The following is a 12,036-nucleotide window of genomic DNA, read 5'->3' as shown; positions in this document are numbered from 1 at the left end:
CAACTGGATTCAGGTCAAGTGTCCTCGGTGACTTCTAGTTTGGTGGTTTTGTGTTTTACGTTTTACGACTTGTATGATGAGGAAACGTTTTCCTGCTTTTCTCCCATAGGCCATTTACTGTAATGCGATTCATTTGATTCCATGTATTAAACCACATTTTATCTGAAAATATTGGTTTTGTCCATTTCTTCACCATATCGACTGCCCAGTAACGAACGAGCGATATTTTCAAAACATGCATTCATAATTCACATAGTTGGAGAAACTTTTAGTTGAGCCTGATAAAATTCGGTCAAATTTGACGCTCAAAGCAAATGTAGGCACAAACTTCCCTTATTTGATCTGAAACACTGATCAGAGTTGAGCACAGACACTCAACCAGAATTTACACATTCATACAAATATTAACACATTACGATGGCTTCATTTCAACGTGCGTCTATAATACCTCAATGCAGCAGATAAATGCATTTGTTGTACAATTCTGAGGTCACGGTCGCTTGTTTATTCTGTCGTTCAGGAGTCAGATAATGCCCCCTAGTGGTAACGAGACGAACTGAACACTTTTCTTGACGCCATTATTCGATCGTTAATTGATCTTCTGCTGTAGAATGTTTTCAGGCTAAACATCGTTCTTGCCTACTCCCCATATTTTAATACGCTATGAAAGTGATTCGTTTACATCCTCATGTTAAACTCTAGGCAGCATCTGTCAAAAGTAAATTACCATTCAGCAGCCAATTCTCTCACCCAAAACCAATTTTATTTTCACTCCCACTTAAATTATACATAAATAGTTCCATAAAACTTTAAATCTGTACATTGACAATAATGGTGACAGAAACCCAGGACAAAGAGGTTAGAGAAACACCCCATTGCTGCTACAACTTGTTCCTCACTGCAACAAAGTGCCTTACAGTGTCAAATGACTGGCTTGCAATTCACAATCCTAGAAAATAAAGTCTCTCAAAACAACCTGAAGTGCTGGATCTACAGATGGGCTAGTCCAATAGGAATTGTTTATACTGTAAAGTGGTTTGCCTATAATGTGGGAGAGTTGTCACAAAAACATAATTTGGAATAAATGCTGAAAATTCTATATCGCCGCATGATTCCAAAGCGTAATACCAGCTTTAAACTGAATTACTACTACTGAATTAACATCTGGCTCACATTAAGCAAACCTGAAGAGTAAACTGTAAAAATCAGGAGTCATTAATTTCAGCTAGCATGGGCAGATTAGATTTAAGGGAAAAATAAACTAAAATTTACTGGGCCGACTCGGCCGGTATTTTTAATCCTGCAAAAGCGTACACATTTGTAGAGGTTACATTTCTGCATATTCTTATACATTGAGGTAAGATACTACCAAGGGAATATGATATTCAAACTGCACTACAAGCACATGTTGACTCCAGAAATAAATGTTGCAAATTTTAACAATTGCAGTTTTGTTATTGCAAACACCGCCCTTCAGAAGGCTTCCGAAAAGTAATTGGGCACAGTTTGAAATTCGTTTTACATATAAAATTTCCTGCAAAATAGAAGCACAGACAAAGCAACGTGTACTGTCATGCTCCAATGACTAAACTTAGTACAGAGCAGAATGGTGCAACTTCCTGCATCCAGCAATCACATTGTTTGACAAGCTCTCCAAATATCTGCCCTAACCATGGCAACTTAAACAACGCACAAATACAGTTAACATTCAAAGTGTAGATTGACTTTAGAGACCTGGTAAACTGCTTTCAACATCTCAAGAACTGCCCTTGTAAATCATCAGGAGAAAGTCTAACACAGTGCAATACATTAAGTTATAAATATTCAACACATCTATACATATTGTAAATAAATAATACTGGCAGCTCTGGGTCAGGGCTAGGAACGACAAGGTGCGGAATGATGCAGAGACCCATGTTTGATTGGATGGACGTGAAGAGTTTCATTTACAAAACGTGACACGAGACTCCAACCCAGCGACTGCAATAAAAAGAGTATATACTGGTTCCCCTTCACATCAGTTAGAGACCCGACTACACCGTGCACCCTTTGAGGAAGTGGTCGGGTGAAGATGTCAGAAGTCACAGCGTTGCCCTCCTACTGGTGAATATCTGTAATATGTAGTCATTGAAGTGCCAAAATAACCACCAAGCCCTGCCCGGAATTATTCCAGCCATTCACCTGGCAGCAACTACAAGTAGCCACCTCCCTCCAGAGAAGCAAGTGTCACGACTTGGAGCGAAACTCTTCCGCTTGACCTTTGAGGACAGCGTCTAACTGATTGACTTCAGCTTGCTCCAGGGGTTGGTTCCGCGGACCTCCAGGGGAGGCTCGTTGTGGAAGATGTGGTTGCAGAGCTCGTCTAGGGGGGGCTCTGGATCCAAGGTCGCAAACTGTGCAGCTTCTTCAATCTCCTTTCGGATTGCCACGTCTATTTCCTGAACGGACAAAAATTGATACGTAGCACTAGGATTCAAGATTCAAGATTTTTATTTGTCACATACATATACATACTTCCATACATATATGCAGTGAAATGTAATGCAACGCACCCGGTGATAGCACACAAGAAGTCCTAGGAAAAAGTACTAAAATAAAATAAAAAGTAGAAAATTACTTTCTAATAGACCGACTAACTGACTCCTAAAACGTAATACAGTAAGTGGAATACTTATAGAATAAGATAAAAAATATATAGAATAAAATACAATAAAAAATAAATTGAAATAAAATGGAATAGGTTGAAGGAATATGGCTATGTATATAGGAATATGGCTATGTATATAGAACCGGAGCGCCGGCGCAGGCGACCGCTAGGGGTGGCGCCACTATCGCCTATCACTATCGGTTGGTAGTACAAAAGGCTAAAGGACAATACATAATCCAAATTACAGCTGCAAGGATACGTGCCAATGACACAACCGCGCCGACTTTGGGTTTTAAAAAAAAAACCCTCATTATCCAACCAGGAAAGGTGACATTTAAAATAACCTTTCCACCAGACCAGACTGAGGGAGGAGTCAGAGTTTCACTTATTCCATTCTCTCCCCGTCTCAGCTATGCTTGATATATTGGTGATATTTAGAACTTCCAGCTTTCCATGCTGTATTCCTGAGCCAGACAACGTTTTGAAGCCATCGACTCGACTGTCTCTACCAATGGTTTCCCTCCTGATTAGGACATAACTGATTTACAGCCGTCTCCCAGAGAACTACCCAAACCAAATCATACTGACGAACCGTTTAAAGCCACTCTAATCGATTCAGCACTATGTGGCTCTGTGCGTTTAAAGACTGTAGACGTACCTTAAATTCCTCAGCGGCAGCCATGTTGTTGCTGAGCATGCGATCCTTCAGCATGGCGATGGGGTCGCTCTTGGTACGAACCTCCTGAATCTCATCACGCGTGCGATAGCTACAAGAAGTGACGGTTATACACTCGCAAACACTCCCAGCTTAACAAGCAAAAGTAGCTTGTTTACTCAAGGAGTGTGACAGCAAGTTTCAAATGAAAACTGGTACAGTCAATACACACCATGACTATGCACACTACTATTTCAACTAATGGCGGAAGTAATTAGTCGGTTGTGTTCATTATATCGCAAAGTAAATTACCAAATTTATAGGAGACAAGTGTGACTTTCATGAGAAAGCAATTTAAGGTAATCAATTTGCAAACTGATTTTAGCTTTTGACGGTTGGCAGACACCCTGAAGCCTTGATAGTCTGGTTGTAAATGACCAGGCTAGTCTCCTAGACCGAACAAGAAGGCAACAAAGACGCGATGGTTGAACGTTGGAAAATATTCAGCGAGAGGGGACTGCAGCAGTAAAACAGAAGAGTGGAAAAGACAAGTTTAACATTGAAGGTGTGGAAGTTTTAATAAGGTCAATGACTGCAGCTGCACTCACCTGACCCCAGGGTCACTCATGCTGTGTCCATGGTAACGGTATGTCTGCAGCTCCATGAGAATGGGGCCCTGAAGCACAAGACCACCACAAAATAAATGTCCTTTCCAGAGAATACCCAAGTGTTTGGGCAGCACCATGGGAGAGTGGGGGATAAAGGCCACCTCCAGCATCTGACATTTGAAGGGTTTCTGTGGAATTCCCTGCAGCAATACATTGATTCCATGGTCACCACCTTACTTTAGACAACCAACTGACTTGAACAATAAGAGTTTAAAAGGTCTTGAAGATTTTACGTCACAAAATGTGACATTATACAAGACTGCACACCCACTCACCATGGAATCAAACCATTTCACTCTTTAGCCAACTTATGGAAAAATAGTCAACTTTTGTTTGCGTGGCCTGCTTTGTTCACTTTCGTGCTCCCTTGTTGACAGCAACATTAAGCTCGTAGTGTTAAAGTGTCAGGAGTAGTATTGCTCAAACATGACTGAACTAGGGATGCACTAGTCTTTATCAATAGTTGTTAACCCTAAACAATTGTCAATTGATAACATCAAAGCTAATGACGTCACCAGGGGTCGTGCTATGTGAGTGGGGACAGACATCACGCATCTCTGGGTTTCCACATTTCAAAATGGAGAACTTCGAGGCAAGACTCGCTCGGGTTAAAAATGTACACTTTGCCTTCCTGCGCAGTGGAAGGAGCCGGATGTTACATAGCGGATCAAGTCTGGCACAGATATGGAAAATGAGATGCTAATTAAAGTATTCATTACTAAAAATGAAATTATATATAAAGAGACAAGTGTAGTTTAATATATTTTATTGGAGTCAACTCATCTCTCCCTCACGCCGGGTCTTCCGTGCTGTTATGCCGTTCCCATGTTCCATCTGAACACAGCATTAGTTGTTGAGGAACAATAAACAGTTTCCTCCTCAGGCACAGCCAATGTTTGTTGTTCTTCCAGAAGCCTCCATCTACTTCTAGCTGCTCCACTGGGCATCTCTCCCCCCCCCCCTCCCCTCGACTGCCCCTTGTCGTTCCAGTGACTACTTCCTGGCTGCATATTTTTATTCTCGAAAAGGCCATGTGCCGCAGAGACTCCCGTTGATACAACAACAAGACTGCAAATTGTTCAGTTCTTGACAAATCTATTAATTCTTATTAGCAATTGAGTGTGAACATCCCTAGACTACACCAATGTTCAATTGGGAAAGAAATTGAGGACCGCAGCACATGGATTTGGCCTTTAAGTGTCTTTCTCAAAAGGAACAAGAGGACATTAAAAATTGATTGTTTTGAGTGAAAGATGATCCTGGAAAGTTCCTCAACTACAGATTAAAGGAGCACTGTGGGCTTGGACAGAGTTTGCAGTAAATAGATGCTTGTAATGGGGGGGAGGTGCTCTTGGCATTGGGAATATCCTGCGATGCTTACCTATTTCAGCCTTTGGCCCGTTCTGTAGAGAGGTGGTGGAATTTCCCTTTAAAGTCACTACATACCATTTTGTCAATGTCAAAGCACAGACAAGTCCCGACAGAAGAACTTACCTTGCCGGCTCTGCAGTGGTCGGCTGCGAACTTGGTCGCTTCCCTTACACACAGGACATCCATACCGTCGACCTAGATGATCAGGACAGAGTGCAGACAAATGTTAACTACAGCCGAACTACAGCCGAACAGACAGTCATGTATGCATCAAAAAAAAGCCATTTCTCTGAACACTTAATGAACCACTTTACAATCAGATAAAAAACACATTTCAGAGGCAAAGACCTTCATTGCCAATGAGCGCAGTTCCCCAGCAATTAGATTGTCTGCAGTATTATACATGAGCATCAGAAGGCTGGGTGCATGCTCACACCTGAAACTGCCAGGACAGACTGTGTCTTCTCCTGTTGTAGTCTAGGTCTTAACAGGCCAGCTGCAGCATACAGTGACACTGCAGCTACCGCCCGAGACCAGAACATGGTGCCACAATATTCAGCCTTCAGTTTAGGTGAAGAGATAAAAACACACCAAAAATATTTTAATTGGATGAGTGTTGTAAATGCATGCGCGTCTCACTCTGAGTCCCGGTATGTAATCTCCCCTCCGATAGTAGTCTGTGCTGGCAGAGGCTCTCTCCACGGATGTGCCCATGCCATATTTGTTGTTCTCGCAGATGAAGATGCACGGCAACTTCCAAAGGGCCGCCATGTTGAACGACTCAAATATCTGGCCCTGATTGGACCAGCAAGGAGAGGAAAATAAACTGTCATTTGAAATAAATGACAATCTAAAGGCAAGGAAATGTGTTATTCAAGTAACTGCAGCAAACATCAAAATCTTATGACATCTTTGTTGCTGCACACTACCTCCTTGAGCTGGAAAAAAGTTTACTAAATAAATATTTATGACATTGCCAAACATAAAGGTAAAATTCTCCATAGATTTCTACAGAACTTCAATAAACACTGATATTGGAAGTTTGTCAGAAACAATGAAAATCACTTCACAAGTCTGGTTTAAATCAGAATTACAGTGGAGAAGACTTACAAGTACAGGGTGAAATGAGTTTCCTGATGTTGGGGGAATCTTACCTGATTGGCCGCACCATCTCCATAGAGACTGACACACACCTGATTGTTGCCTTTGTACTGGCATGCCAGGGCAATACCCGCACCTAGCGGCACCTGGAACATTTTCACAGCAAATCAAAGCATTCAAGACAAAATGCCAAAAATAAATACAGTGCTGAATGCTCTACAAAACGGCATGTATGAAATTTATACAAGACCTATTTTGTATGCGGTAATTACCTGTGCTCCCACAATGCCATTGCCTCCATAGAATTGTGGGGCATACATGTGCATAGAACCACCCTTTCCTTTGGCCACACCTCCTTTACGACCTGCGATGAGAGCGAACAATGGCGGAAGTAAGAATGGGGAAGGGGTGGGCAATAACAAGTGTAAATCATCACTGGTAAAGAGAAAGTTATCATTCTCACCTGTGAGTTCGGCCAGAATATGTTTGACAGAAACTCCCCGTGTGTAAGTGTAGCCATGGGCTCTGTACGCTGTAATGAGGTGGTCCGTGGAATTGATGGCCGCCTCAATGCCCATTGCACACGCTTCCTGTGGGGACGCAAACGTCAAAGTCAAGACCGCGAGGCTGTCTAGAATAGAGGCAACACCAGACACTTTTAGAGTGTACTGAAATTTGAAAATGTCTAACACTTCTCATGGGCCAAAAAGGCAACTTGAGACTGTCCTATTTTTTTTACTAGTTGCCTTTAGTTTGTTGGTCACACAAACAAGAAACCACAGATAAGTGTATATTGGAATTTACAATACACTTTTAAACCTGAGAATAACTAGAGTAAAATTCAATATCTTCATGTGAAAAGAAACGGCACCATACATTTTAGGCCACATGGCCAAGCTATGCCATGTGTATTGGCATAAGTCATTTCACCTGGCCGTCGTAGAGATGACAGAATCCTCGGATGATCTTCTGCTTGTAGAGCTGGTCAGCCTTCAGCTCCATGCGCCTGACTGTCTGCATGGTGCGGTAGTACTGCAGGCCCTGTTCCCGGGTCAGCTCTGCTGTGACTGGAGGGCCCTCCTCCAGGCGGTGCACCTCACATTTCTATTGGTCAGGAAACAGCAAGGGGAGGGGCACAGGCAGATTTTAGAAACCAATGCAAAGCTTAGTAGCATCAACACCACGCACTCTTGCAAAAAGTGATTCACCAACATAAAATAGAGTTGGTGATGAGGATTTTCACAATAGAATTTACACAATATCAATCACCATGAGAGAGTGAGAAACCCCATGTTTAAGAGTCCAAAGGATCACAGTTTGATATGACACCAACGGTTTTAACACTTCAGATTAGGGTTTGAAACAAATGAGCATGTTTATAGTTGACTGAACTGTCATAGGCCATGAGACAACTTTGGTACAAAATGACGGCAAGTGCTCCCATTGTGTCTGAACTTGACTGATATTGCTAAAAAGGCTTATCCAACAGTCTGAAAGAATAGTTTTTCATGAAACACAGGTTTACATCTTTGTGAATTTGTAAAAAGCATTGATTTGTTGTGTAGTAAAATTTTCAGTCTACCTTGATGTCAAAGGTTGCCTGGGGGGTGAAGTCAGCAAAGGAACGGGAGGAAACCACAATGCGGGCCCCCTGAAGACAATTACACACAAGTTACAGTTTAACAGCTGAACGGTGGTGGCATTCTGTGCTTCCAAAGACCCCTTCTTCCACCAAGTCTCCAGGGTTGCCCGTCTCTTCATACCAGGGGTGGGGTTAGTAGGGTGATGTTAGGGGTGCACCAGGTGTGACTAGGGTTTGGATGTGGGGTTACACCAGGGTCCCAGTTTACACTGGAGTTTTCTGAGATTACACACGTTCCCTGTTACAGGTTAGTCAAAACCAGGATGGAAGTAGTCAACTGCATTCATAACGTGAATAACCGTCCTCATAGAACATTTTAAGTTAAGTGTTCTCTGCAAATCAGATTTCCCACTGACTCATTTCAAAGCGTTCAGTTATGAGCCAATTAACTTGCAGCATTAGCATTGTTAATACTAATGATGTATAAAACCTTGCATGTAGAAGTCACATGACACAAAAGCTGAAGGTTATTCTGCCTATGTAGACAAGTTAGTATCCCCATCCTGGTTAAATATGAGCAAGCACATGAAGGATGCTATACATGCTCTTACTGGGCTGTCTAGTCCTGTGCCTTGGCCTCTAACTAATCCTGTGTCAGATGCTCTAGTACTGACTGGTGGTGGTTTAGGTGGTTGTCGCTGGGTGGTTGCCATGGAAGGCACTGCAGGTGAGGTTATATTGACATACTCTGACAGGTCAATCAGCAACTGGGGAACACAGGCGCCAATCAGACCAATGTACCAGTATTGTCAGAAATGCGGTACATTGGCCACAGTGACAGATCTGCATTTGACAAAAGGGGAAGCAGCAAAGTTGAAAATTTACAGAAATGTCACTGCACCCTAAAAGAGCCAGACAGAGAATAGCAGGACTACTTGCAGCCAAACAGTGTCTTTTTGGTGGCAACTCACAATTGGTACAACATTTCACCCCAAATACTATAAAAGTAAAACATCTATCAAGTTTGAGTTGTCCAGTCAGGTTTTCCAGTTAAATTGTGTGATCAGAGTTACATGTTATAGTCCCAGTCTTACAAGCCCTCCAATGTGATCAGGTTTAGACCAAAACGCTCTGCAACTCTAGATGACTTCATGAAACCAATTGGACAAAAGTAACATCCCTGAAGCTAATGATTAAAAACTGCTCTTTAAAGCAGTAACTCTATTCTACTTTGAAGTGATTTTTTTTTTGATGATATCTCTAGACAATGGCTAGAGTACAAGCAGATTATCTGGTTCTGGGTACATATTGTTGCAGTATCACATTGGCCTGGAACCGCGGTATGGATGTCAGACTATATTCATAGGTTAAACTCAAGAGGCTGTTTGAGTATATTTATAATAGTTGTAAAGATAAATTAATGAACCAAACAAGGTTCTTGAATAGTAAAATCAAAATACTGTAGCAATGTGAGTCATCAGTTATAGTAACATCAACATTTTAAACATGGAAATTTGCATGGAAACCTAAAAATGATATGTTAAACAGTAAAGCTAGATATTTAATGGCCAAATATTCAAGACATGCCATTCTTCTGGGCGATGCTTGCCAGTCACGTTTTCGCTTACCTCCGACACTGTTTGAACTCCCTAAGGTTCAGCCATGGGAAGGGATGGAGGAGGGAAGGAGGAATGTAAAAAAAACAAAAATGTGTGTATTCATTAGTGACATGACAGTTTGAGTGGGTGCAGAGGGAAGGAGAAAGCTAAAGATTACCTTCTTCTGTAAGATAATCGCAAGATAAAACCAATAGCACGAAACAACTCAATGAATGTCTAATGGGAGAACTTGTCACGTAACCACGTGCTGCACACTGTAAACACACGTTACAGTACATATTTTTTCCACTACATACACATTTTTGATTTAGAAATAGCCCTTTCATAAACGTCACTGCGCCATGCTTGTATGATGCACGTTGACTCTTTTTAAACAACTTTACCAGAGCTGGCTCCACAGCCAAAGCGATGATAGCTTGCGGACAAGGTCAGCAGCCATCAAGCTAGCAAACTGAACATAGCCGCCGCTGGTTCGAAAAAAAAAAAAAAAACGGCAACCATTGCGAGGGGGGGTGAAATACACAAAATAACGACCCTCCCGATTCAACTCACCGCATTCTTGCCGGTGATTCTACACAGCGCGTTAGAAATAATCGTCAACATATTTTTCATGCTACTGAAGACCGACGGCCTGGAGTGGACACGATTAACGCCGCTGACTGCTAGACTGTGGGTGTCCGCTGGAAAAGGGCGTCATCGGAAACAACAAACATAACTTTGGTTCCGGGTTTAATTGTGGTTCGGTGTCAGATCCCTCAGACAGATACAAAAATATTACTTTATCTAATAACTTTTTTACTTAAAAAAAAAATATATATATATAAAAAGTTTACGATGGTTGGAAGGTGAGGACGAGTGCTCAGTGGCGCACTGCACACAATACCTCTTCAACTAGCTTTATCACGCTCAAGAAATGTCACAAGACAGAAACCGTTAGGAAAGCAATAGAGTTTCATTATAATCGAGTCCAGGTTTGACAGCTTTAAGTGTCGAAGTTTTTGGTTTTGTTTAATATACCTGGTTTTATGTGGCTAGTAAAAAAATAAAATCCACATTGTTCCTGTATTCAAATATCAAAGAACATTACTTTCACAAGTTAGAAATGTAATATGGGCTTATTATAATCTAGTCGAGATAAGTACAGATATAGACATGGTTTTAGGTCGTTTGCGTTAACTAAAACTTTACAAAAATTCCGAGGAATTTGAACGCACCATGGAACTAGACGCCGTGAATCGGCTGCTCATCTCAGTGTCAAGTTTAACCGGACGCTGGTCAGAAAGGGAGCGATCGGAGCAATAAAGAATAATGAGGCAACTGTCTCCGTGACTCTTTGTCTCCGCCTAATTAAGCCGATTGTTTTCAACCGAACCTACGCGCTGCGCCCCCGGTGAGACCCGGTGCTCCGTCCCGGACAGCAGGGCGCGGCACTGCTGCCAGAGCCCGGACGGAGCCTTTTCCAAAACACGGCATTTGTTTCGTTTTTAATTGAATGAGCATAAAACAGTCCCTGAGCACGCGGAGCGGAGCTCGGACTACATACATACGCTACTCACAAAAAGTTAGGGATATTCGACTCTCAGGTGAAATTTCAGGATCAACCTAAAATGGACTATTACCTTTACAGGTGAACTTAATTTGACCTTCTCTAAACTTTTGAATGTGTACACATGTCCAACTGTTCAATGTTTCAGTACTTTTTGCACAACTTGTTCTCTAACAAGGAGCAGAACGGCAAAATTCACAACAGGTGTTTGATCCATGAATCGACCAAGACATTTCCTGGTTCAATTAGAATTGGTATTTAAACAGTCCTCTTCATCATGCTGTTCACATTTTGACATCATGAGACCAAGACGACACCTAACAATTGATCAACAGTACCTCGCCTTGCGAGGCTTCAAACAGGATGTTCTCAGAGGGAAGTGACCACTGAGGTTAGAGTGTCACCAGCAGGTTGCAACAGAGATACTGGAAGAGTCACAGAAAGGCAGAAGTGGACGCCCTTTGGCCACATCCCAAACTGATGAGCGCTTCATTGTGAACAGTGCCCTGCGGAACCGGATGATGAATGCCACCCAACTCCAGGCACATTTAAGGGAGGTGAGAGGCACCCAAGTGTCACGTCAGACCATTCAAAACGGTCAGGTACCCTTGCAGGTCGTGTAGCACGCAGAGACGACCTGCAAGGGTACCTGACCGCACGACCAGGCACAGGCATCATAGTCTTGCATGGGCCAGGGAGCATTGACGCTGGATGAGGGACCAGTGGGCCTCAGTGCTGTTCTCTGATGAAAGTCGATTCACGTTGAGCAGAAATGATGGTCGCCAATGATGTTGGAGACGTCAAGGAGAGCTGTATGCATCAGCCACTGTTGTCGCCAGACGAGCCG

The 12,036-nt window shown here is 42.5% G+C and overlaps 1 protein-coding gene across 5 annotated transcripts; it reads right to left on the bottom strand.

Annotated features, from left to right (window-relative positions):
- Positions 1-747: 747 nt before the first annotated feature.
- Positions 748-10,868, bottom strand: LOC307244611 (pyruvate dehydrogenase E1 component subunit alpha, mitochondrial-like). 5 transcript variants are annotated; one of them, XM_080019857.1, is made up of 13 exons: positions 10,858-10,868; positions 9,653-9,673; positions 8,636-8,791; positions 8,025-8,093; positions 7,373-7,546; positions 6,906-7,032; positions 6,715-6,806; positions 6,496-6,588; positions 5,981-6,136; positions 5,465-5,536; positions 3,911-3,978; positions 3,306-3,414; positions 748-2,438 (listed from the first exon to the last, which is right to left on the bottom strand). In XM_080019857.1, exons 1-13 carry the CDS (start codon positions 10,858-10,860, stop codon positions 2,274-2,276), a joined length of 1,305 nt encoding a protein of 434 aa, XP_079875983.1. In that variant the 5' UTR covers positions 10,861-10,868; the 3' UTR covers positions 748-2,273. The 5 variants fall into 5 exon arrangements, with proteins under 5 accessions (XP_079875983.1, XP_079875982.1, XP_079875984.1 ...); XM_080019856.1 differs by lacking the exon at positions 10,858-10,868 and adding an exon at positions 10,196-10,311; XM_080019858.1 differs by lacking the exon at positions 10,858-10,868 and adding an exon at positions 10,027-10,086.
- Positions 10,869-12,036: the final 1,168 nt, after the last annotated feature.

The sequence above is a fragment of the Zeus faber genome, assembly GCF_960531495.2.
Source record: "Zeus faber genome assembly, chromosome: 19".
Classification (NCBI taxonomy): Eukaryota; Metazoa; Chordata; class Actinopteri; order Zeiformes; family Zeidae; genus Zeus; species Zeus faber.
This window is presented reverse-complemented; position numbering and strand designations above follow the sequence as displayed.

Excerpts from the sequence above, each read along its gene's own strand:
- LOC307244611 (XM_080019856.1), bottom strand. The coding sequence starts at position 10,255 with ATGAAAAATATGTTGACGATTATTTCTAACGCGCTGTGTAGAATCACC. Across the intron at positions 9,674-10,195 it reads GAATCACCGGCAAGAATGCG|GGAGTTCAAACAGTGTCGGA; the intron begins GTGAGTTGAATC and ends GCTGAACCTTAG. Across the intron at positions 2,439-3,305 it reads CTGCCGCTGAGGAATTTAAG|GAAATAGACGTGGCAATCCG; the intron begins GTACGTCTACAG and ends TTGTCCGTTCAG.